We start from the raw sequence: 26,777 nt of genomic DNA, 5'->3' as shown, positions 1-26,777 counted from the left end.
AAAATTTTCGCAACCTACTCATCTGACAAAGGGCTAATATCCAGAATCTACAATGAACTCCAACAAATTTACAAGAAAAAAACAAACAACCCCATCAAAAAGTGGGCAAAGGACATGAACAGACACTTCTCAAAAGAAGACATTTATGCAGCCAAAAAACACATGAAAAAATGCTCACCATCACTGGCCATCAGAGAAATGCAAATCAAAACCACAATGAGATACCATCTCACACCAGTTAGAATGGCAATCATTAAAAAGTCAGGAAACAACAGGTGCTGGAGAGGATGTGGAGAAATAGGAACACTTTTACACTGTTGGTGGGACTGTAAACTAGTTCAACCCTTGTGGAAGTCAGTGTGGCGATTCCTCAGGGATCTAGAACTAGAAATTCCATTCGACCCAGCCATCCCATTACTGGGTATATACCCAAAGGACTATAAATCATGCTGCTATAAAGACACATGCACACGTATGTTTATTGCGGCATTATTCACAATAGCAAAGACTTGGAACCAACCCAAATGTCCAACAATGATAGACTGGATTAAGAAAATGTGGCACATATACACCATGGAATACTATGCAGCCATAAAAAATGATGAGTTCACGTCCTTTGTAGGGACATGGATGAAATTGGAAATCATCATTCTCAGTAAACTATCGCAAGAACAAAAAACCAAACACCGCATATTCTCACTCATAGGTGGGAATTGAACAATGAGAACACATGGACACAGGAAGGGGAACATCACACTGTGGGGACTGTTGTGGGGTGGGGGGAGGGGGGAGGGATAGCATTGGGAGATATACCTAATGCTAGATGACGAGTTGGTGGGTGCAGCGCACCAGCATGGCACATGTATACATATGTAACTTACCTGCACATTGCGCACATGTACCATAAAACCTAAAGTATAATAATAATAATAATAATAAAAGAAAAAAAAAATAATAATAATAATAAAAAAAAAAAAGAATAATTCAAGAACAAATAGAAGTGCATTCTCATGAGAATAAATTTTCTCACAAGAAAACACCGGGTTCACAAGGATTTAGAGGCAAGTTCTGTCACATTAGCTAGGGAACGGAAATAAGCAATCTCTACATAAACTCTTCAGTAGCATAGAAGAGAAGCACTGTCCAACTCATGCTATGATGCTAGCATAAATCTGACAAGAAAAATAGCCAGGAAAGGAGTATGAAAGGCCAACCTCCTGAATGTCAGTGCAAAAATCCTTTTTAAACATTAGTACATCAAATTCAGCAATACACAGATTATGAATGAGTTGGTTTGTGCAGGAATGCAAGATTAGGAAACCACTTAATTAGCCAGATTAACCCCCAAAAATCTTAATTATCTCAGTGTGTGGAGATTTAACATGCATCCTTCTCTCTACCATCCCCAACACTGAAGCCTGGCAAATGGGGCACTCTGGTTAAAAATGTAGTGTCTTTCAGAAGGATAACTTACTGCAGTATTAATGGGTGTTCTGTCATTTATGCTTCGGAGGAATGGAAAAAAACACCAACTGTTGCTGTTGTTTTCTTTCATTTTCCCTCCCACCCCAAAAGGGTTGGGGTAGGGATGGTTCTTTGTGCTCTCTTGCTTTAGTGGAATTCTTTGTTACAGACATGAGAGGAAAAAGTTGTTTACTAAAGTCAGAACCCATTGAGGTGTTTGGCCTGCAGAAGTAAGGAGAGCAGTTGTCTTTGTTAGGGGGTGTAGAAGCAGCAAGAAAGAACAGAAAGAGTTCCATAATTGGGGTGGACACTGTGGTTTGTGTCCTGCAGATCAAAGGATCTCTCACCCCACCCCTGGCAGCGTCCTGGGGAGGAGATAAAACCGGAGAAGACCGAGGCTGCCTGGCACACCCAGGGATGCCAGGCCCAGGCACCAGGGCTCCCTAGGACAGTAAAGATCCCAAAGGAGAAGGTGAGTGTAGCAGCAGGGTCCTGCCCTCCCTGGTTCTTATGTGACTCGACAGCATCCTCCAACCCAGTACTGACTCAGATTGAATTTTCCATCAGCTCCCAAGGTAGAAGAGTGTGGAGTCAGAGCTAACTTGATTTGAGGAAGTTGAGGTCACAGGACATTTCTGCACACCCATTCTGTAGCTGAGCCTTCCTACCGAGTACACATGCGCAAGACGTTAGAGTGAGAATGGGAGACAGAGATGCACTGATGACACACTGGCAGAAGAAGCTACCTCTCCTCCAGGTCTGGCCACAGCTTGAAGTTGCGTTGGGGGTCACTGCCAGCTTCTCCCTTCTGAGCATCCACAACTGGACCCTGCTTGGCCCTCAGGGACTCCTTCAGGTCCCCACGCAAATGGAGGGTGCCGCTGGCCATGCTGTCCAGAAAGCCAAGGATCTGGAGGCAGCTCTGTATCCGGGGTGGGAGTGAGCCGCTGGAGGAAAAGGCAGTGCCCAGCAAATCCACAAATGGCCTGGCCTTTGTGTCCGCCCAAGAGCGCAGCAGGGTACCCTCTTCCTCCAGGGCTCCAAAACAGCCCAGCAGGCAGAGGTCCTCGGCCATCTTCTCAAAGAGCCCATTCCTCCTGAAGAAGTCGCCATTGACAGGGTCCCAGTGCAGTGCTGCGGACACAGCACAGAGAGTGTACAAAACCAGCTCCAGGGTCTGTCTGGGGGATACTGATCCCCATGCCTGCAGCAGGGGCTCCTGGAGGGAGCCTTCCAGGTCAGAGAGCAGAGACAGCAGCCCGTTGAACCCACTGGAGACTCTGAAGGCAGCACGACCCTTGGGGGTCTCCAGGATCCGGAGCAGAGACTGAAACACCAAGCAAATCAAAATGAGTGCACTCCAGGAGGTAGATTAACCCTGAGCCCACACACATTCCTGCCAGAGCGTCCCACTAGCTCTTCCCTCAACGCCTTCAGGCCAACAAGCTACAGGAAGGATCATTCTGAAACATTGGGATCTCCATATTGTTCCTCTTACGGTTTAGGTTTTCCATGTGTGCCTACTACAATAATCTATAGGGTTGATTTAACTGTCCTGTTTTTTGACTTGAATGCAAATCCTTGCAGAAAGATTCTGTCCTGTAGTTCATACTCATCCCAGGTCGAGTGCTCACACATCTGCCTCTCATTCCCTGATCAAAACTCTCGTCATACTCTACTGCAGCTACTTGAAAACCGTCTCAGCTCTCCACCAGACTGAAGCTCCATGAGATGGAAACATATCTGGCTTCCTTACTACTGTGGAACACAGCACACACTTAATGACAATTTGCTAAATGAGTGGGATGAACCATCTCTTATACTGTACAGGAGACACACAGTGAAATCCTTATAGAAGCAGCTTGTTATTCCTTATCTCCCTCTCTGTGCAAGCATGGCTTCAACTGTTATTTTAGATGAAGGGAAACAGTAAAATGAATCAACTTAAAATGTGGTGTGAAAAGAGTGTGTCAGAAAGAGAAGAGAAATCTGCAATGGAATGAAATGCATAGGTATAACACATAGCATAGGCAAAGTGTGCGGAAAGCAATTAGGCCACTGATAGGATACATCGTGGAATCCACCACCCTCCAGATCACTGAGAGCTTTACTGGCCAGCCAAACTTTTATTTCCTTCTAAAATCAAACCTTTCTTGAGCACTTACTTACTTGGGCCCAGTGCATGGTATATACTCTAGGTAATCAATACCTGCTATTGGAAGGAAGGAGGGAGGAAGAGAGAGAAGGAGGGGGGTCTACATTTAAGCAGTTCTCATGCTGTGCTTCATCGAAATGTGAAAAACACATGGACGATTTTAAATAAGTATTAAAAGTCTGTAATTTTTAGTACTTATTTATTGATCAGATAAATTGCATTGGACTCCATCTAAAACTCAGGCATTTGATGTGTGTTTCCTAGAGAGTGGACAACCTTGTGGGTTCATTAGTAGACTGCAGAGAGAGGTGTAAATTGTTTTATCTTTTCAGATATTTAATGCTCTAGTGTGACAGGGAAGGGGATTGTCTGAGAAGGCACAGTTTGGAGTCAGTTTCAGGAGGCCTGAGACAAGGTTCAAAGAGAAAAAATAAAATAGAAACTCCCTATTTGGGGGAGGGGGTGATGCTGTGACTTAAATGTACTGTTTAGGCGACAGTCTGTAGTATGATACAGTTAGTGAAAAAGAGAAAACTGGTAGCTCAGAAAAACATGTGGGAAGGGTCTAGATATTTAAGTTCTTTTTAGTTAATAGAAACTTAGTAAAGTTACAGGTCACTATCAAACATGAAGTCATACACTTTGGGAGCTCCATCTTTTTTTTTTTTTTTGAGACAGAGTCTTGCTCTGTCACCCAGGCTGGAGTGTAGTGGCGAGATCTTGGCTCAATGTAACCTCTGCCTCCCCAGTTCAAGTGATTCTCCTGCCTCAGCTTCCTGAGTATCCAGCTCCATCTCTTAAATGCTGGCACCCTAACCTAACAGTGGTGTTTATTTGAAATAGAATGTGTGTTCCAACCACTTGAATTTTGTTCTCTAATGTTATATTCCACTACAGGAAACCTGAGCTGCTGGGCGAGTAGTCAGTCTCACATTCCAGGTCAGAGAACACAGGAGGAACCTGAACTCTCTTAGTGCATGCAGGCAAGGATTCTTTCAAAGATGAAGAGAAACAGCAGCCAAGGATATGTGTAAAGGGCTTCCAGGGCCCCATCTATGACATTTCCAGAAATTTAAAAAACAAAACAGATTGCAGTTACTAGGAGAATCTATGAAAGACCAAAGTCCATAATTATATTCAAAATGGACAAATAACATAAAGCGAGGTAGAAAGATTCATCCGTACCAATACCAGTCAATTGATCTTTTCCCAGTTGTAGAAAAAGAAAAAGCACTACTCACAGTGGTTAGATCAGTGATACCCCATCACATCTCAGAGGGACACTGCGGGGAATTGAATTGTCATTTTACTCTTTGAAAGAAACCCAGCATCAGGGCCACCCACTAAAGGGGGCAGTCAAGTGTGAATCGTGGGAAAGACTTCAGGGAAATTGACTTCCCAGGCCACCTGAAAGATGGGGGCAATGATACTGCTTTCTTATCCCGAGTGAGGATGTGGCCTAATTCTTTCTGAATTTGGCCGAAAACCCAGGAAAGTTGGACATTTGTAGACACACCCTCAAAGCAAAGCATGCGGATTGTTGGAGTAGGTTCCTCCAGGATGGTGGTACTCAGTGTGCGTATGTGAAAGCTCATGGCTTAGGTTGGGCAAGGCCTTTCCCTGTGTAGACAGAGTCAAAGCAGCTGCCTGTCCCTGCCCCACCCTGGAGGCCCTGGGGCCAGGAAAGGCTAAGGCAGCTATGTTGCATCTGTGCCTGCCTTATGTGAGCAACTCACTCCCAATAAAATGTTATTTTTATGGCTGAGTTGGAAACTCACTCCAAACTTGATGTATGTGTGGTGGTTTCAGTCCCTCCTTTCTAACTGATAAAACATACCAAAGGCTGTTCACTGTGATGTGGTACAGCACGGGTCTGAACCTGACCTATGCCTGGTCACATGACACATACCATGAAAAGTCAATCAGTCACAAAGACATCAGGAAATCTTAAGCTCTACAATGTCAAACAGACTAAATTTATGTGAGTGCTTTCAATGGCTCTGAGACCTCTCGGAGCTTTGTTTAAGGCAAATGGAATGAATAAGCACTTCTGTTTGTCACATAACACATGACAAAACAAACATCAGGAAGGGAGAATGATTAAAAAACAAAACCGATCAGATTACAGACAATTGCCTGAGTGCTGCGTGATCACTATAAACCCCTCTTCCCCCAAGGAACCCCATCCCAATTCAATTGTCCAATTTGATGCCAAATATTGCTTAAAAGAACTCCATCACTCAAAGAGTGTTGAAGCAGATATTTTAAAAAGCAAAGCAACCCAATAATCACCCTCATTATGATCTGTGTCTTTCAGTGGGTTTGTCACCTATAATTCCTAGATGGTTATTTTCTTTTCCTCCTGTTGGGAGGGAGAGGAGGAAGAAATGGCTGTCCTTAATTGTTGCTTTGTTTGATTTATTAAATTCAGAGTCATTATCTAAAATGGGGGTAATCTCATTAGAACTTAGACTCCTCTATTATTTCTTGGGATGGGGTTAATTTCATATTTGCAGAGTCATAAAGTAAAGAGTCCACAATCCAATTACAAAGGCTTGATTTCATAGCAACTAAAGAGAAACATTTCTATCATAAAGGAAAATAAATACTTCGCTACTTCGGGAAATGATTTGTCAGGAACGGGGAGTCTAGGAGGAGGGTCTCCATTACTGTCATTCAACTTTGCATGATAATGCATCACATAGGGTTTTCAGTCTGCGGAAGGGAGTAAATTTAATCAGCTGAAGTCAAAGTAATCAGGCTGGGGTTGACACATTTCAAGAAAGGTCAACGTTAAGCACATTTTCTCATCCTAACTCAGTTACTATGTCATCGTCTCTGAGTTAGTATTCCTCCAGCTTGAATCTATAAAATGGATGTCGGCTGCAAAGCGCTAACTACGTTAGGACTAACAGGATTTATTTCACGTTCTATTATTTGTTATTCCTCATAATTTTCCATGTGTCATGCTGGAAGACCGGTGAGGTAATGCAATTAAGCTCAGAGTTGAACAGCTAAATGTATATTAGCAAATCAATCTGAATTTGTGCATAACCCAATCACAGTCCCACCGGCCAAGGAGAGGAAATTCATTTGCTTACATTATTCTTTAACTCAGTTATCATTTGCCAGAATTAGGTGGTGAAGTCACATGTGCTTCAGTGTTGGTATGGAAGTGCCACTGGTGTTTGAAATAACTGCCCTAAGTTGCTTCTCCAGAGTGGCTGGCGGACAGGCCACAGGGAAGCGATGCAGAGTGATGGCATGCTGTGAATGCACTTTGGAGATGGGAAACCTTGATAAGAAGGGGCACCCTCTCATCCCACTCAGACACACTTTGTAGAAACAGTCCCTATGGGCAGAGTTGGCTCTCACCTTCTAAAGAGAGAGATCCAGTGAGAAGCAATTCACTTAGCGTCTTCATTCCAAAGTTTCAGGGGGTTCCTGTGATGACTTAGAAACAAATGTAGATCTCACAACTGATTCCAGCAAACCTTCACCACTTGCTCATATGACTCAGTGGTGGGCGAGTCTGGAAGAGGTTCCATTCCTCCCAACTGCCCCCTAGAGCAGCAGTGTAACAGCCCTAGCCCTTGGAAAACAATGCCAGCTCCTGGGCCCTCCAACTGCCCAGCAGTGACTTGGCACCCAGGGAGAAGACAGCACATTGAGTGCAGGCTATGACTTCGTTAAATAAGCTCACCAGTGTTCTTCCCTTATGTGCTCTCTTGATAACTGTGATTCTGAAATGATATTGAATCTGTAAAACACCATAACGACTTTACATTACTAATTCTAGAAATTTAGTCCTATTGCCCAAGGGCTGACACTCCAATACGATGCCTCTGGGCTACAGAGTAAATAAAAGGAACTTTCTATGAGCAAAGCAGATCACTCTTTTCTACATTGGACACAAAAATACTTTTACTCTCCAAGCAAAGTAAAAGCAAAACTTTCCCCTCTGTGGATCTGTTTGGCTTTCAATATGGCACTGTCAGGAACAATTATTCACCCAATAGAAAACCACAAGCCTGACTGGTTAGGACATGCCTTCCCTGTTCCTATCCTATCAGAACATGCCACTCAAGCTGAACATGGACATATGAAGGAAAATGTACCAAACAGCGCAGTGAAGTGGAATGATCTCTCAGTTTTCAGTTGCTCGCCTTAGATTCAAACTCAACTTCACCATTTAGCAGTCATGCAATATTAATTTAGTCAATGAAGCTCTCTGGATGTCTCTCTGCCTTTAACATTAAGAGATTGGACCACATGAATCTGAGGTAATTCCTAGCTCCAGTATTTTCTTTATTTTTGATATATCTCTCCTTTACCCTACTCTCTGCTTCACCCATCCCTCTCACTCCCCTTACCTCAAGTAATCATGGGATTCAAATGTCTTTCAAAAGGTATCTAACTTTCCTTTTTTTGTTTCGTACAAATCACTTTCACTGATTCTATGGCCCTGCAATTAAATCACTGGCTGGGTTCTTGTCATCTGTGAAACATGATGATTATGGTCATGATGCCACTTTTGGATGGACCACGCAATGCTTTGGCCACACCAATCACTGCTGGCTTGGCCACATAATAACTGGAACAGCTCACATCAATGTCTGACATCGAATGTGCAGAGAAATTAAGTATGATGAACCAAACACCATTCTCTAAATGTTAAAAAGGTTTTGCATAGAGATAGGCTTAAGTAAGTTAGGTTGATGATTGACCTAATTTTGGAAATCAGAGCAATTTCACTTTTTTTTTAATTCACCAACAATCAAACATATCATGTTAATGAAACAGGAGCATGTTGGCCGGGCACAGTGGCCCACACCTGTGATCCTAGCACTTTGGTAGGCTGAGGTGGGAGAACTGCTTGAGGTCAGAAGTTGAAGACCAGACTAGGTAACATAACAAGACCCCCTGTGTACAAAGAATACAAAAATTAGCCAAGCGTGGTGGCACATGCCTATAGTTCTAGCTACTTAGGAGCCTGAGGTGAGAGGATCACTCAAGCAATCCTTTTTAAAAGTCATAAACTCACAAAGACAAAAGCTATGTAAAAAAGGAACAGCAACAAAACTGTGAAAGTTGTAAGGCAGAAGAGATAGCAAGAATATCTGTTATATGTATTTAAGTATTTTAAGATAACTTGATGAATGTTAACAATATTACAAAAACATACACTTATATCTCTGTTGCCCAAACATGATAACTCTGCCTCACTTGTCCCTTTGTGCCCCCGTTTCCACACCTCTAACTGCCTTTTGCTTCTTTTTCACAGCTCACAGGTTCTCTCCCCAGTGGGCCTTCCTCAACCAGGTAAGGCAGCACCGGTTTCTCCTACTTCTGTGTTCCCATAGCAACCTGCACTCAGTGTCTAACCAATGCATCCACCACATTGTAATGTAACTATTGCTTACTTATTAGCACCAGGCTATGAGCTCCCAGAGGGCAAGGGTTGTATCACAATTGACTATAAGCCCCAGGTACTCTTCATCAGCCCTGGTAATGGGTTAAATGCTCAATAAATGCTGATCAAATCAACAAGGCAGCTACTTGGTCATTGCTGATTTGAGCTGCACTTCCATAGTTTACAGTGTTGTGGGAAGTAGCTGTCTAGCCAGGAAAAACATTTCCTAGCATCCCTTGCATCCAGGTGAGTCCTTCCCAAAGTTCTTCCTAAAGAAAATTGGACAGAAAATAACCCGTGCCAGTTCTAGGCCTGAATGAAAATGTCTTGTGCAGTTCCCCATGGTCTCTCTTCCCTTGTCTGCTGGCCAAGTTAGATGCCCAGGTGATGGTAGTTCCTTAAAGACAGTCACCAATCATTGACTGGACTGTATGTTGGAAAGAAATTTCAAATGTACCAGGCTACTGAGGATGTGGGATTTATTTGTTACAGCACCTGACACTACCTAATACAGGGTACTGCCTGCCACATACAGTGGCTAACTGAATTACATGAATACAAATGCCTGAGCAAATGTGGATCGCTTGGTGCATATCCATAGGAAAGCCAATCTCAAAGGAGGACTTGAAATCACCTTCAGGAGATCCAGTTTCAGCTGCAGCTCCCCCTGAGTGGATGAGCATAGAGCACCCACAATGATGCTCATGTACTCCTCGGCGTTGATGGCTGAGAGCTGCTCCAAGATGCTGAGCGAGGCCTCCCGGTAGCACTCGTCATCCAGGAAGATCTTGATGAAGGGCACCATGCCGTGGTCCTTCAGGACAACTAAGGACCAGACAGACAGAATGGGGCTAGGGCCAGGGGGAACCTTGCCACTTCAGTTTCAATCAAAAGAAAAGCTTTTTCTTATAATTTTCAAACTTCATTTTGCTATTTTTTATGTTTCTCTTTTGCTCACTGGTAAATTTTTTGGTAATCCATACCCACTGTTAAAGTGAGAAGCAGAAAAAAGAAACTGTGGATCTGATTTTTTTTAAAAAAAACTGCTTTCTTCTCCAATGAGAATCTTATTTTTGAAAAAAAAAAATGACTAACATCTCCCCACAGGAGATACATTCAAGAAAGGAGAAATAAGTTTAAGAGATCTATTGTACAACATGGTGACTAAAGTTAATAATAGTGTCATGAATTCCTGGGGTAAAAAAAGAAAAAAAAAATAGAAACCTAAGTAATAAAAGCTTTAACTAGATCTACCTCTCCCTTGATTTCCTCATAATTTCCTCCCCAGGGCCAGTGACAATTTTCTCTCTTCTCTCTGCCAAAATTCATATAGAAAGCAAACCACAATTTAAGCTAAGAACATATTTAATTTCTAGATAGTTCCTTGGGGAGAAAATTAAAGAAACCTGACTGGCAGTATATTTTTGTTTAAAAGTAATTCCCAGGATTGGTATCGGAGTAATCCATGTGGAATAAAAACTAGGAGGCAACTGGATCCTTCAAATGGCTTGATGGAGATTTGAGCAGACAGGATTTTTCCAATTATGGGCTAGGTACCTCTGACATGGAAATCACCTTGAAAGCATGTTTAAAAGTAGATTCCTGGACAGGCGTGGTGGCTCACGCCTGTAATCCTAGCACATTGTGAGGCTGAGGCAGGCAGATTGCCTGAGCTTAGGAGTTTGAGACCAGCCTGGGCAACATGGTAAAGCCCTGTCTCTACTAAATACAAAAACAACAACAAAAAAAAAATCAGCCAGGCATGGCGGCGTGCGCCTGTAGTCCCAGCTACTCGGGAAGCTGAGGCAGGTAAATTGCCTGAATCCGGAGGGTGGAGGGTACAGTGAGCCAAGATCATGCCACTGCACTCCAGCCTGGTGACAGAGCGAGACTCTGCCTCAAAAAAAAAAAAAAAAAAAAAAAGTCGATTCCTGAGCTCCACCTTGACTGACCATTAATTAAAGGTCTGGATGTGAGCCTAGGAATATGCATTTAGCCAGCACCTCCGGGGAACCTTTTGCAGACTAAATGTTAAAGACTGTCTCTCTGCCATAATGAAATAATTTTTTACATTAGGTATAGTTACTCTGTGAAGGCCTCAGATAAAGATGCCTAAATCACCAAACCCACTGATATGATGTTGGTGTGTCTATGTCATATTATATACATATATATATATATATGCACATATTATTTTTAAAACCCAGAAGCCACATGATCTTAGGACGCTAAAAGAAAATTTGAATGGATTACACTGCTAAGTCCATCATGTCTGATGAGAGCACAACAAATTGCATTTCTTTAAAATGGCTAGATTTCTTTGCCTGTATTTTACTCTTTGGATCTAAAAAAAAATAAAAAACATCTACGGTCAGTGCAGCAGGACACTAATAAATTTTTCTCATAAATTTAGAAAATGCTAGATTGAGCATAGTCTTTTTGTCACCAACTTTATTTAGCAACCTTAGAAGTAAAAAGTGTCAACAGAGGTACAGTATCTATGAATTTACTGATGATCACTGAACATCGGCCAGGAGAGGAGCATTAGCCACAGATAACGCTGTTTATTGGTTACTCCTTGAGTATAACCTGTGAACACTGCCATAATTAACCAGGAAAGAGTTCATGTTTTACCAAGCAGTGATGAGGCAAACTTGGCACCATCCTTACCTGCATTCCTCACCGAGCCTTTCAGAAGTGTGACTACAGTCCTCAGCATCACACAGGTGAGTTCTCTTTCTGGATCCTGAACACCAGGAGTGGACACTTTGTTTCCTGCGATATTGAAGAAGCAACAACAAAAAAATTAAGTACATGTGGTATGACCCCAAATCTCTGACTCCAGCTTTCTATCCTCTTAAGGAGATGTGAATATAATGCTTTCATCATAAGGGAGTGTGTATCCCAATTAGTAAGATACAAGACTGTTACCCCCTACAGCAGGGGTTCTCCATTTTGAGCACATCAGCATTCCCAGCAGGGCTTATTTTGTTAAAACCCAGAGCCCCATGCTGGGTCCCATCCCCAGAATTTCTGATGTAGTATTTCTTGGATGGGGTTCTATAATTTGCATTTCTGAGAAGTTCCCAAGCAATGCTGATGGGGCTGGTCCAGGGACTGCTCTTTGAGAAGCATTGCCCCAGATGATACACAGAGCCCTGCCTTCTTAATTTTCCTTTGGCCACTTTTACAGTTTGCCATTCATCCTTGGGAGGGATGACTGCCTGCTCATTTCCGAGCCATGGGGAAGCTCAAGAGAACCTGGAGTAAATAGGTGATCCCAGTAGACCCATGAGGGCAAAATCAGATCTCTTTATTCACCTTGAATCCCCATGCCAGCAAAGTGCCTGACACCAATTGGAAGCTCAATACTTATTTGGGGAATGAATGAATGAATGAATGAATGAATGAAAATAGAGTTTATAAACCAGGAGACAGAGTATCTAAGAAACAACAAGACACATTTAACAATAGAAAGTACAAAGTAAGACTAGATGCATGAGCTCACAAAAAAGTTTAAATTCTCCTAGGAGTGGTCATGGATCTGGAATTGCATTTAAAGGCAAATTCAATGTTAGGCTGCTAAAAAGAAATACCAGCTAAGATAAGACAGAACCACCAAACAAAGAAACGGTGCAAAGACTTCTCATTTAAAGACCAAGGAAAGCGGATGAAGCAATACATTAACTTCATTCATGATGGGATTTAAGGACAGAAGTTACTAAGCAGTAGAAAGTAGCTCATAAAATATTGTCCAGGGCTTGGCCCAGAGGCCTAGACACAAAAACCATCCCTTGGGCTCATCCTCCGCAGTCCCGATCCTATTTGCAAACACTCCCAGGGAGGAGCTGGTTCCATCCTGGCCTCCATAAGATGCCTGAGCTCCTCCCTGGGTGTCTGTCTCAGTCTACGGCAGTAGCACTGGAACTACAGGAACAAGGTGACTGATGTTTCTTGAGTCCCTGTTATGTACCAGGCACAGCAGTGGGTCCTCTTCAGATATTCCCTCATTAAAATCTCACAACATTTCAATGATGTCGACATCATTACCCTGTTTTACTGAGGAAGACACAGCCCATACGGGTTAAGTCACTTTCTCAGGATCACTCAGTTTGTCAGTAGCATGGCCAGGATTCCAGCCCTTCGCTCCTTGCCCTCAGAGAGGCCCAGGAAACAGACAGAATGGTAACCTTGGCTTAAGTCTGAAGCAGAATTACAGAAGCAGCCAAAGGCTAGAGAGCTCCCTGACCCTTCCAGTCGGTGCAGTGGGAGAAGGAGAATGAAAGGAGGGAAGGTGGGCAGAGTAAGCATCCAGATTCTTGTGTCCCGGTGTCCCTCCTCCAGGCTGATTTCCCAGAGCAGCAGGTGTAGACAGACTGAGGGAAAGACCAGAGGAGCTGGGGAAGGAGTTTCCACACTTTGCTTCCTATTGGAAAGTCAATGGAGATGGTAGTTAAAGACCACCACATAGAGTGACTCCAGCAAGATATGTGCTGGAGAGCATGGTGAGGCAGTGCAATAGCCCAACCCCTGAGCCACTGAGCACTCTCGTGAGACCCTACAGCCCCAGGGGAGCAGCAGAGGCTATTGGGGTTGAGACTCCAGGGTGCAGGGGCCAAGTAGGGGCAAGGGGACATTGCCAAGGAGCCACAGGTATGCAGCCCAGCAGGGCACCAAGACTTGGAGGGGCGTGCTGGGCCAGCAAGACCCCAAGGAGCTCTCTCCCAGTGGGAGACCACTGAGCCAACAGTGCAAAGTGAAGAGTGAGCTAGGAAGCCGTATCCCAGCAGACCCCAGAAGGGCCCCCAAACCCCAGGCCTCTCTGAGCTCCCATTCCTGAAGAGCTGTCAGACCCCTGCAGTCTCCCTGTCTATACACCCACACAATGTCTAGGGCAAGAGATATCTAAAACCTGGAAATTCACAAGGCCTGAGTTAGCCCCAAGTTCACTCATCTCTTTCACTTCTTCATGGGGAAGACTGGGTGGCTGCCTGACTGGGTGGCTGTGAAACTGTGTGGCCCAAGCATACTTTCCCAGTGACATGGGCATGCTCACTTTCTGTTACATTTGATGGGCAGCCAGATTGGTCCAAAGACCAGGCATGGCTGACACTGACCCCTGCCCATCCCTCCCAATGCACCCAGTGGCACCTGACTTCCTCATGATCTTGGCTTGCTTCCGAAGCTGTGCCAGCAGCAGGCCCAGGAGCCCTGAGTCCCGGAAGATGTCGGTGAAGAGCGGGTCCCCACCAGCAATGCTGAGGATGCTCTTCAGGGCCATGAGGGTGCAGGATGGCCCAGGGCTTTCCTTGATCAGATGCTGTACCTTTCGCAGGATCTCATGAGGCACGTAGTGCAGCTCGAACACCAGGGCCTCTAGAAGCTGGAAGAAGTGTTCCTGCACTGGGGCCGGCTTCAGGGGCATGATCTCTACAAACTGCGAGATGGGCTGCAGGGTCCACTCCAGCAGGAAGAAGTTTCGAGCATTCCAGGCCCACATGGTCCTGATGGCTGACAAGACTTGTATGCAGAGGACAGAGTCACTGGCTTTGTGGAAAACATTCTGTAGGACCTGGAAGGCCTGAAGATTCTTAACAGTCACCCCTGAGGAGGAAAACAAGAATGATCTTACAAGTCATTTCTCCTGCCTGTGTCTACAAATAGATGTTTTCATTATTAAGAGGACATGCCATTTGAAGTTTCTGTGTTCTAACTCCTATAAGCACATGTCCATCAGAAGTCCAGAAAAGCCAGCCACCTGAGGTATGAAGAAGGCTGGTGCAGCATGGTCCAAGATGCACTCAAACTGTGGCCACTCTGAACTGACATGTGCCGTGAACGTCAAGTACACATTAGATTTCAAAAAGATAATACAAAGAAAATGATGCAAAATATCTTATTGACAATTATTTGTATTGACCATACATTGAGACGGTAATATTTGGGATATATTGAGTTAAATAAAATATATTATCAAAAATAATTTAACTTGTTTCTTCTTATTTAAAGTTAAAATTTACATTTAAAATGATATAACATGCCTTGCATTGTATTTCCATTGGACAGCATTGGCTAGGAGGACTGGTTTCAATGGATTAAAATCAAATGATGTTGGAGATTACTAGCAACATCAGTTTTGTTTCTAGACAAGCTGATAAATAATTACGCTTTCCTGACCCACCCCTACATTTTCCTCCAGCTTGAAGGTTAAGCCTCATTCTCTCTCCCCCAGGAGACATTTTGTCAGAAAGCTCCCTGCCTCCAGCCTTCTCTGCCTCAGATACCAGAGATGTTTGTGAAACTCCTGTCTGATTCAGGCACTCCCCATGTGTTACTGCATCCCGTCCAATGGCCCTTCTTAACCTGAACCCTGTAGCACTGCTGCCTCCCTGCCTCTATTCTGCAGAAGCTCTCACTTCCCAGACTCACCCAGCCATCCAGGCCACCATTTATTCCCCAGACTGTCATTTCTGCCTTTAAACTTTGTCCCTTCATCTCAACCTAGACAACCCACACTTAGCCTTAAAAACTCCCTCAGGCAGGCCCTCTGTTCGAGGTTTCCTGACTGAGCCGGGTCATGGCTGTGCCTGATGCATCTCTTAGCCGATTCTCTAGCAGACTAGGGTTCAGGGACATGTGACAGTCTCTACAGAGGAATTTTAGGGAGCAAACAACTGGCCTGTTCACACTGGCACCCAGCATGGGGCAGAGTGCCTGCCACACAGAAAGTATCCGTGCCTGCTGATTGAGTTCATCAATCAATCAATGTCTCAAAGTACTGAGAAGTCACTGACTCCGAACCTGGATGGCTGTTTTAGGGCCGTCAGTCCCCATTATATAAGCAAATGTTGCAGAGTAAATCACACCAGAGGCTGCCTCTGTTATTTGAGAGAGTCTTTGCCTTTATTAAGCAATGTTTCCACTAAGTCTCACGGGAGACGTTCATAATCTCCCCAAAGGTTGTGACAGAATCAGAGCCTACTGCACCATTGAAAGGTATACAAAGAATCAGGAGAAGACCCTGTGTAGCCTTCTCAGGGCTCAGCACTAACTCTTCCGGTCACCCAGACACAAGAAGGACCCACCAGATGCCTCATGATGGAACTTGAAGCCTTCAAGCTGAGGGTAAGTGACGCTGTCAAACACCTTCAGCTCTGACCTCCCACAGGTCGTCAGCCACACCACCAGCCCAAGGAGCTCCTCCAGCTGTGGGTCCACTTCGTTCTGGGTCAGCCCATCATACCTGGGGGAACAGATGAGGCCAGCTCTCTGTACTTCCTGGATGGAGCAGCCACATGTGTGCATGGTGCTCTCAAGGAGACAGAGCCAATGGGGATCTGCAAGCTGGGGAAGACCCCACAGGTCTGCACCTGAGGCAATTCAGAGGCAAGGGAGCACCCTGGATAAACACCACTCTGCAGATGTCAGTCTTAGATCCAAAGAAGTGCATTTGGAAACTGTGAAAAGCTATGCCATCTGCTCACAGAAAGTCATTTTCCATGACTGAACCTCCAAAAGACATGTGCTTAGGGTATCAGCAGATCAGGGCACCTCCCAAAGGAGAGATGTAATATAATAGTTCAACATTGCAACAAAACGGTGTGGGAAATAGTTGGACTTCCTTGTGCTTATTTAAAGGTTGAGTGTGGCTTTTGTATTTTAATTACGGGCAGGTAGGCTGTCCTGCTCCTCTTGTGGAGAAGTGCATCTCAAGTCTTATTCCAGCCCTGTCATTTCCAGAGGAAAAGTTCTTGCAGCGTGACTTCAGTTAAGGCAAAAAGGAAAGCCAATGAGCCCACATGGGATCTTCTTGGCACTCCCTGGAATAGGTTCCTGTCCCCTCTCCTGCCTTCCACAAGAATTCTGGGGAAAACTCAACACCCAATGAACCAAAAATTTGTTCAGGAAATGCTATGACACGGACCTCCGTGGGGATCATAGTCAGCTGGTCACAGCCCAGACCAATGCAAAACGTGATGTGCCCAGAGGGGCATTTACACTTAGCGTCCCTTTGAAGGAAGGCACAAGGGTATTGCCATGTAATCACATCCTTCTGGACACTTGGTGGACCAAGGGACTTTGGCCCCCTTGTCCAAGTCACCGCATGTAGGCTCAAAGCCTGGCTCTGTAGTGAAGTGTGTGAAGTGCAGTAGTAGATATACCCCTCAGAGGAGAAGGGTGTCTCATTCTCGCCCGGCAAAGCCCAAGGGAAGGTACGTGGCCTTGCCCTGAAGCAGCTTCCCCAAGATCAGCAGAGGAGCTTGGGCCATCAAGGCATTTCTTTGATTTCCATCCCTTGCTCTCTGTAATCCCTGGGCCCCACTCGAAGATGATACAGGAAGGCAGAGTGGAAGGCAAGGAGGAGCTAGCCCAGGCCCTAATGAACGGTGTCTGAGCTTGGGTTTCCCACGTTTCAAGGATTTGAGAAAGAGGTAGTTCACTTGGGAGTTGATCCCAGAAAACAGCAGTAGTGGAGAGGCCACGTGAGACAGGGAGTGGAAGGAAACCAGTCCAAGAGCATTAGCAAGCAAGCGTCTCATGGGGCCACTGGAGCTAATCCTTCTGGGGAGCTCTGGAGGCCATGCAGAGCAAGCCCACCCAAGGGCAGCTGTGCTGGATGTGCACCCATTGGCTCCTTCAGTCATTGGTGGGCAGCTGCTCCTGAAGGTGGTTCATTTCCAGACCTTTCCAGCCCTCCAAGCACACAGGCAGGGCAGCTTACAGCAGTGCCAGAAGCCCTCCAACAGACAGGGCTTCTGTTTGGGTTCTGACTGGGGAAAATCAGGCCAACAGGCATGCAGGTGACAGGTGCCTACAAGTACACTTTGTAAAACTACTGATTCTCTAAGGAAGTGGTCCCCACGCCTGTCTGCACAATGAATCACTTTTGCAAATAAGAGGTCTCTCTGGCCATGTTCTATGGAGCTATATCTATTTTTCTCCAAAGCACCCCAATGATTCTGAGGACTAAGGCTTTGGTGGTCCTGTGCTCTCCCCATACCAAACACAGCCACTTACCGAAGTAACACTTTGAGCAGCAGAGGATAGCCCTCTGAACTCTCAAACTCCAGGAACAGAGCCGAGGAGACTGGATAGGAGTCCTTCACGAATCCCAAGATCAGGCTTACAGCCTCGCTCACCTCAGGGGCAGGGAGAGTGTCCGTGAGCCTGGAGAGGTTCTGGAGGGAGAGCCTGACACAGTCTGTGGCTGCAGGAGGGAAGCACAGGAGAGACCTGCTGAGCTTAGAAGCAAGAGCTTTCCTGCCATCGTCCACCTACCTCCCCTACTCCAAACAACATGTCAAGACATGTATGGGAATTAATCCAAAACATGTTCTGCTAGCTCTTGGATCAGGAAGACTACCCCAGAGAAAGTGCCATCCTGACAGCTGCACTCTGCAAGCCCAGCAGGTGACACAGGAGAGGAAGGCAGCCCCTCAGCCCTCTGTTCCTAATTCTCAGCAAGAGGGAGAGTCCAGGTCCATTAGGTAGTGAGATGTAAAATGCAAACCTGAGCTCATCTCAGACCTTAAGGAGGCAATGCTGGAGCTGAGCAGAAATTAGCTTGATGAAAAGTGAAGGGGAGGATGTATGAACATGTGAGGAGGCAGAGGGTAAAAAGATGGGGTGCTTTGGATACTGAAGAAGCCAGGGGATTGGAACACTGAAGTGTGGCCCATGGAGAGGAAGGAGGGTATGGCCCATTCCTAGGGGGCAGGCCATGGGGCTTACTGGCTACCCCACCAGAGTGGTGCAGAGCCAGGGGAAGATTTGAGTCTGAAGAGAGAGGTCCTCAGATTTGCATTTGGATGGGTCACTGTTTTTAGAAATCTCTCATCAAAAGAAGCCTCTTCTGAGTGCTGGGGAAGCCAATCCAGTGGATCAGAGAAAGTACCTATGAGAGTTTGAGATAATGCAAGCTCAGCCTCTCAGCTGTGAGGACTCAGAAGAGCCGCAAAGAATCACAACAATCCAATAAGATCAGCAGTGTTATTATCCCCATTTTACGGATGAGAGAACTGAGGCACCCCAGTGGTTAAGTGCCTGAGATCATTCAGCTATGAGGACAGAGCCGGAGTCCAGTCCTGGCTGTCTGGCTCCAGAGTCTTTGGCCTTAACCCCTACACATAGTTCCCAGTGTATAAATGAGGGTGCTGGAATCAGGCATCTTTAAGTTTGAAAGTGCAATCTCTTCCTCACTAGGTGAATAGCCTTGAAAAATTCTTCTACTAGTCTTAATGTCTATTTTCCCCATTCTAAAATGGCATTAATAGCTATCTCAAAGAAACAAGCAAGATAATGTACAAAGGGGCCCAGCACAGTGTTTGATAGGTAGTATGTGCACAGTGAGATCCTCTTTCCCTGCTTTCTCCAATGGAGCAGCAAAATGAACAAGAAAAGCACTTTCATGAAGGGAGCCAAGCCATGTAGAATTATCTACCGGACATGGCTGCTCATTCATCTCTTCTTTGGTCCCAAAATTCTGTAAGAGGCTGCAAGAGCATCCCAGGTCTCATTGTAGAAAGTGGGCCCTCAGCCTTTGCTCTGAGTTCAAGGGAAGCCCTTTCATGGCCCACAGCCCACATCTAATCTCCCGGGCCATACCCTGCAGGTACTGGATGATGCTGAGGTTCTGGGCCTTGGAGATTGCCCTTAGCACGCAGAAGGTGGGTTCCTTCCAGAAGCAGCAGCTGTGCTCCCGAAGGCAGGTCGTGGCAATCAGCAGAGACTGCAGCTCACTTCCTGAGAGGAGTCCCTCCAGGCCCTGAGGGTCACTGCAAATATTGAGCAACATCTGAAAAATAAGAAGATAAACAGCCAAGGAGACCTGGTTAGGAAGTCTCCTTCCTCAGACGGATTTGTTCCCTACTTCTCTGGAGCACTGATGAGCATGTCTCAGTGAGAAGGACAGGATTGAATGGGGTCACCCTCTGTCCCAGACCAGCAGGGTCAACAGAGCCCCCTAGGAAAGGGTGGCAGGGCCTGGGGCTCAAATCTGACCGCATCAACCCTATACAAGTAGTTGTTATCCCTTCCAAATCAGAATAATAAAGAAGTAATTGAATTTGTGTCTTTTTAATGGGAATACCAGAAAATGTCACCCACAATTAAGGTATAGAATTAACAGAACCCTGTGCTATTTAAAAAGGGAAGTGTTTCAGAATTCCTTGTTGACACTCAGACTCTACTTCTCCATGAGACCACAAGAGTCAGCGTAAAACTTCCTAACTGGGTTCTTTGTTCCCGCCAATCCCCTTTCCTGATGGCTAACAGAGGGACTTGCAAAACCTGCCTCTCCACTTGGGATAAAATCCCACCACCATAGCATGGCCCATAGCATGCTGCATGGACTAGCACTGCCTTCTCACTCACTTTATCCACTGCAGCTCCCCCCTGGGCTCTTGGTGGTCCAATAGGACCTGCTGCCGGGTGTGACAAATATTACAAGCTACTTCCATGGGAATTAAGGCATTTGCCCCTTCTAGTCTGATACAGAGAGAAGCTGGGCATCATGGACCACAGCTGTAGGTCCCATTTCCCTGCCTCCCTTGCAGGTAGGTGTGGCCATGTGACCAAGGTCTCACCTGTCCCTGGGCTTGCCTTGCCATTTCTCTGCTCCTCTCCAATTCCTTCACCCCACCAGGCCAGGCTACCTCCTCAAACCCTGACAGCCCTCAGCTCTCTGGTTAAATGCCATGCCCTCAGAATAGACTCCACCGATTCTCTCATACAAATAAGAGCCTCTTACCATCATCGCCCAGCACACCTTTGGCTTTACCTACAAGCACTTTAAAAATTGCTAACTACTGCACTCCAGCCTAGGCAACAGAGCAAAGCCCCATCTCTATTTTTTTAATTGCTAACAACACACTTATTCCTGGACTGTTTCCCCCTTGTTTGGCTTCTTCAACCTTCTGTCACCTCTCAAAGTGAAGCCCTATGCTTGCTGCAGCAACCATCTGTCTGCCATAGAGCTGTGCACAGTAGGGGCTCCGTATATTTTTGTGAAATGAAGTAACAGAAACCCTTGAGCAATGCAGGAATGGTCTATTCCCTGTGGCACACATTCTGTCCACATACCCAGAAGACCTCGAAGACAGAACCTGCATTACTTCCCTTCAGGGCACCTAAAAGCCACACAGTAAACATTTGTGAAAGTGCCTGGTGCAGCGTCCTGGCCTCCAATTAGAATATGATTTACATACAAGCAGATGACACCTACATTTCCACAAATGCAGCTCAGGGGGTAACCCACTGTTAATGGAACCTGCCAGAACTCATGCGCTACCCTCTGGAAATGAGGAATGGGCTTGGGAATTCGTCTAATGTGGATGCCAATGTGGACATGTGTGTACCATGGACAGCTGCATTTGGGAATTCACTGAACAGTCACAAGCACCTGCTCTGTGTGAGACATTGCAGACACTGGACACACAGCGACGGGCCCCACAGTCCTTCGTATCCTCCTGGGCCACACCATCCTCCATACCCTCCCCTGCAAGCTCAGGGAGCAGGAAGGGTTATTTGGAGAGCTCAGTGTCTCAGAAGCTGAGAAAGCAGAAACTGCCCGGAAGTGGGCAGGGGAAGGAGGTGAGAAGTTAGTCCGTCAAAGAGAAGAGGAAAGATGAGGAATGACAGAAGAAAATTGCATTTGATGCTTAGAGGCCTGAGATGTCTTCTGAGAGGAAGGAAGAGGCACCGAGAACATGTAAACTCAAGTTTACTCAACGGTGCCAATCCCAGCCCCACCCAAGACTTCTATGACCCAAGACCCCATGCTCACTCACCATGCCTCAGTTTCTATGGACCCAGGATGACAACACTACTCACATCCTGGGATGGCAGACAGCACTCCTGGAGGTGACCCATGTGAGGCCGTGGCACAGGTGTGGGTACAAAGCTTATACTTAGAAAATTTTGGCTACTGTTTTGCTAGTGGGGCAGACTGTGCGGTGGCGGGGAGGGGAGGGGGAGGCTAGACCCTCTGGGAGAACAGAGGAGTTCAGGAACCAGGGCTGAGAAAGATAAAAGCATCTACGGGAAGCACTGGAGAGTCTGTCCCCGAAGTGAGGTTTTGACCCAGAGAGTTGGAGGCCCTCCTCGAACTCACCTGCACGAACATCTTTTGAACTTGAAGATCACTCTCAAAAAGCTCATCTTTGTCCAGAGGAAAGACAAAGAAGAGGTAAAGGCACTGTAGGAGCAGGGCTGGAAGCCCAGACTCAGCAACCCTGCCCAGCGTCTCCTGAAAGAGAAGAGCACATGTGACCTCGGGCAGCAAGGCAGCAGAAGCAGGTCAGCCCAGATCCAGGATCAGGCCCCTGCAGCCATTTCAATGAGGCCATGGGACAGTCCCTCTGGGCTTCAGTCCTCAAGTGTGAAATGCTGACAACCAGAGGATGCACCTAGGGTGGCTGTGAAGATTAAGTTTACATAAAGTGCTTACTATGTACTCTATAGCTCCTTTATAAGATTCATAGATAGAAGGAAGGAAAGAAGGGAGGGAGAGAGGGAGGGAGGGAGGGAGGGAGGGTGGAAAGGAGGGAAAAGGGGAGGGACTGTAGAAATTAGAATATAAAGGCTTCCTAACAAATCATACTGTGTGACTGTGGTCCAGGGCCTCATGATTAGGAAGGGAAAGCAGTCCAAAGGTGAGGCTGATAATATGTGTGTGAACAACAATGGTGAGGACCTGATCAGGCCCCTCCCCAACCTCTCACTAGATCCCAGACAGATCTCGTCAAGGTCCAAACAGTACAATAGGTGATGACTGACAGTCAGACAGCCAGCAACTCAACTAAACAGCTCAGGGCTGCCAGACAGAGGCCAAGAGGACAGGAAGTCTGCAGAGATGGAGACCAGCCTGCCAGGAGCTTCCTGGGGTCTTTCTTCCTGGGGCTTTGCCTGCAGCTCCACCAGCATTACTGCACCTGCACCCTCTGTGTGTGCATGTGCACGCGCGCATGTGTGTGTGTGCGCAATGATTCATGTGTGCATGTGTGTGTGCACGTGTGTGTGTGCATGCACACATGTGAACACCTGTGGGGTCAACCTATGGAATGCTGTCTATGCAACTTCCCATTCCACTGGTTAACCTGACAGACATGATGGGGAAGTCAGAGAAAGAGAAGGACGAATGTACAGTCTGGGCCAGGATCAGGACTAGATGCAGGCTGCTGGTCCTAGCCTTGGCCAGAAAGGTTTACAGTGCAAGGAACTGTCTTCCATGTATTTGACGCCTTGTTAACCCTGACTTCCTCAGGGCAGCTCTCCCTGTCCTTCCCCTACCTCACTCCCAATGCACCATGCACAGGCAGTGAAAAACAAGCCCTTAGGTTAATGTGTCACCACTTAGACTGCAGAGAGTCCTTCCCCAGGGGCACATGTGATGAGCCCTCGTGCTGTGCTTCAGGCCACTGTGCCTGACAGTGATGCAGGCAGTTCACCTGAAGAAGAGTCAGGAAGTCCTCCCTTCAGTTAACTTCCCAGGTCAGGTACCTCCCCCTGGCCCCAGACAAGGGCTGCGTGATGTGCTCCTATCATCCTTCCAAGCATGACTGCAAATGCCCATCTCATGTCTGGGTTCATCTAGTGAAGCAGCTTTGGAACTGGGTAGCAGGTAGAAGCTGGAAGAATTTGGAGAAGTTACACTGAGGGCAGCAGCCACCCTGGTTCCCTGCTGTATTCCTGGCATGCGGTGGGTATGGGTGGGAAGGGAAGAAAGAGGAGAGCCCTCATCTCTGGGCGAGGACAAGACAAGTACCTACAGGGAATGTTGTTCAGGCTGACTCTAACAGGAAGAAATAAAGAACAGTGGCTCAGAGCATGGGTTCTAGAATCAGACAGACTGCAGGCGCACAGCGTAGGTAAGCCTGCATTCTCATCACTCACTGGCATCACCGTGATCTGACTCATAGGGTCCTTGGGAGGATTAACTGACGATGTCTGGGACACACCCAGCCTTGCCCCACAGGTAGGAAGTAGTCAATAAACATCAGCCGTTATCAATCCCACACTAACCCCAGAAGAGAGGCATTATTATCCCCAATCCTAAAATTAGAAATGCAACCAAGGGGCAGAAAGGTAAAGCAATCTGGCCACAGCTACACACAGCTTGTCAACTGGGAAGGTGGGAATTTCAGACTCTGAAGTCCATGTTCTACACCAGAAGGGGAGGAGGGAGGAGAAATAATAAACCTGTTTTATGAAACGAATGACACTCTTGGGACATGCCACCACCCTGTGCTGGACCTCCCTCTGCACCTGGATGAGCAGTGCCCAGGGCAGAGGCTGATGGTCTGAAACTTACCGAGTCTGTCCCCGTGAGCACATACGCTGACTTCAGGAGCAAGTAGCCATCCTGATCCATGTCCCCCTTCCACCACAGCAACTGTCCAGCCGCCAACCGAGCTTGCTCTGGAAGAAAGTGTCACCAGCAGGGCATACAGCGACCTGCCCACTCAGCTTCCCCTCCATCCAGGGCCCCCTCTTCCCAGGAGATGTTCCTGAGCATCTGTGGAGGACTTTGGCATCTTGCCTACACATCCCCAAGGCCACCTGCATCTCTACTAAACGCTCCACACCCTGCCAGACTAATCTCCTTGGAAGACAGCGTTTTTCGTGCCACCGTCCCTGTTTAGCAACCATCTGTGGTTCCTGATTGCCAATGAGTAAAAACAAGCTAATCGGCTATCAGACTCCCCAAAATCCAGAATCTTCCCCTACTTCCTGGATCACACAGTTCCTTATGTTGCAAGAATTCCTGAAATCTACACCATGCTGAGCAATTTCTTCCCCTTAGAATTTCCTCCCGACCCTTGGCCCTCAGCCACTGTGAAATTCTGCCCTGCCTCCAGGGACCAGCGCACATGAGGGGAAGAATGCAAGTCAGGAGGCCCCACAAGAGACGCACACTTTGGCCTCTGTGTCTTTTCAGGACCAAGAGCTCCACTGAACACACAGGTGCATCTTCAATCCTAGCACTTCCTCCCAGAGACCGTGGTCCCCTGTGTGTTCTGTGTGTGTGTCCGTGTTGCAGTGTGTCTGTGTGTGTGTGCCTATGTGTATCTCTGTGTGTAGTGTGTTCTGGGTGTGTCTGCATGTGTAGAGTGTGTGTCTGTGTGTAGTTTCTGTGAGTAGTCTCTGTATGTGTCTGTGTGTAGTGTGTGTGTCTGTGTGTGTAGTGTATGTGTATGTGTCTCTGTATCTCTGTGTGTCTGTGTGTATCTGTGTATAACATCTGTGTGTAGTGTCTGTGTGTGTATAGCATCTGTGTGTAGTGTGTCTATGTGTGTCCGTGTATAATGTATTATGTGCAGTGTGTGTGTTTGTCTATGTCTGTGTCCCAGGAGCAGCAGGACTCCCCGACCCCTCTTCCCTCCTCCTGCATTTCCCTTGTTCCCCAAGGCACTCAGTGGCAGAGTGGGGCCTACTTCTCTTTGGCAGGCAACACTGTAGCTCCATGCAAAAGCAGAGGGGGGCCTGAGAGGCCTGGGAGGGTGTGCGGGGCTGCACTGCTCTCTGTAGAGGGTCTGCCAGCACCTCCGTGCTCTTACCTGCAGGCTTCCCCACAAGGGCCTGCTGGAGTTGCTGGGCAAGCTGGTCAGACACGTCTTCAGCCAGCCTTTGGAGACTGGGAAAGCAGATGATCCCCACGGAGTGTTCCCAGGCCTGAAGCAACAGACGGGACTTGGTCAGAGATAGCAATGCCACAAGCAGGGCATGAGCACCGCCCGCCATGCCACCCTTCACCAGCCCAAGCTGACAGCTCGACTTCCTTTCCCAGGTGCATGCAAAAGGCCACCATGTCACCCACCCTCACAGCTTCAACCACCATCCCTACACCAACACCTCCAGATTCTCTAACTGCCCAGACATCCACCTGAACATGAGCCCCTAAGACGTCAAACACACAGAGCCCAGTCCACCGCCTTCCCCACAGCCTGCTGCATCTGGCGTCAGTGGATGGCCCTGCCAGGTGCCCGCTGCCCCCATAGGAGCACCAGGAGTGCCTCTCCAGGTTTCTCCTTTCCTCAGCCCTCACCCAGCCCCTCCTGTTGCTTCTCATTTACAGTTTCAAATCCTGTACAGATATCCCAATTTTAGTCATTTGATCATTTCCCTTAGATAAATTCCAAAAAGTGGGATTGCAAGTTAAAGAGTGTGCTTTTATTTTCTAGCGCTTTAGTACATATTACTAACTCGGCTTCCAGACAAAGTTAACCAGATTAGACTCTCCAGGCCTCCCGTGAGCAGACAGATTTCTCTACACCCTCGGCAACACTAAGCATCACTGTGCTCTCTCATCCTTAATGAAAAACTTCAGAAGCGAAAAAATATCTCATCTCAATGGCAGCCTTTTGATTCCTAGGGTGGATAACCTCTTTTCATGTTTCTTGATTGCCTGTTTCTATTCTTACCCTATTACTTTATTAGGGATTTTACCATTATTTATTTAAAAGAGCTCTTTGTATATAAAAAATGTTAGATGGGCCATAATATAACTGCAGTTATTTTGAGTTTGTCATTTTGTCTTTTAATTTGTTATTGTTTGGTTTTGCTATACAGAAATCTGAAATTCCTATGAAATCAAATTTCTCAATCTATTCTTAAATTTTCTGGCTTTAGTTCCGGGCTTAAAAAATTCTTCTCCAGTCCAAGTTGTTGTTTTTAATCTCCTCTTTTTCAATTTCCTTAAAATTCTTTCTTATCTCCCCCTTCGGTATTTCTATCCCACCTGATCAC

General features: G+C 46.5%; 1 protein-coding gene across 1 annotated transcript in view; it reads right to left on the bottom strand.

Moving 5' to 3' along the window:
• WDFY4 (WDFY family member 4) overlaps positions 1-26,777 on the bottom strand; it is a 303,041-nt gene that overhangs the window by 242,938 nt on the left and 33,326 nt on the right. The window contains exons 3-12 of the mRNA XM_024254223.3: positions 25,589-25,703; positions 24,343-24,449; positions 22,144-22,278; positions 19,638-19,827; positions 18,051-18,240; positions 16,118-16,275; positions 14,184-14,636; positions 11,703-11,807; positions 9,667-9,857; positions 2,211-2,791 (exon numbers count right to left, since the gene is read on the bottom strand). Of these exons, the coding sequence (XP_024109991.3) occupies positions 2,211-2,791; positions 9,667-9,857; positions 11,703-11,807; positions 14,184-14,636; positions 16,118-16,275; positions 18,051-18,240; positions 19,638-19,827; positions 22,144-22,278; positions 24,343-24,449; positions 25,589-25,703 (2,225 nt within the window). The remainder of the gene's footprint in view (positions 1-2,210; positions 2,792-9,666; positions 9,858-11,702; positions 11,808-14,183; positions 14,637-16,117; positions 16,276-18,050; positions 18,241-19,637; positions 19,828-22,143; positions 22,279-24,342; positions 24,450-25,588; positions 25,704-26,777) is intronic.

The sequence above is a fragment of the Pongo abelii genome, chromosome 8 (assembly GCF_028885655.2).
Source record: "Pongo abelii isolate AG06213 chromosome 8, NHGRI_mPonAbe1-v2.0_pri, whole genome shotgun sequence".
Lineage (NCBI taxonomy): Eukaryota > Metazoa > Chordata > Mammalia > Primates > Hominidae > Pongo > Pongo abelii.
Note: the sequence above shows the minus strand (reverse complement) of the source record. Positions and strands in the feature narration are given on the sequence as shown.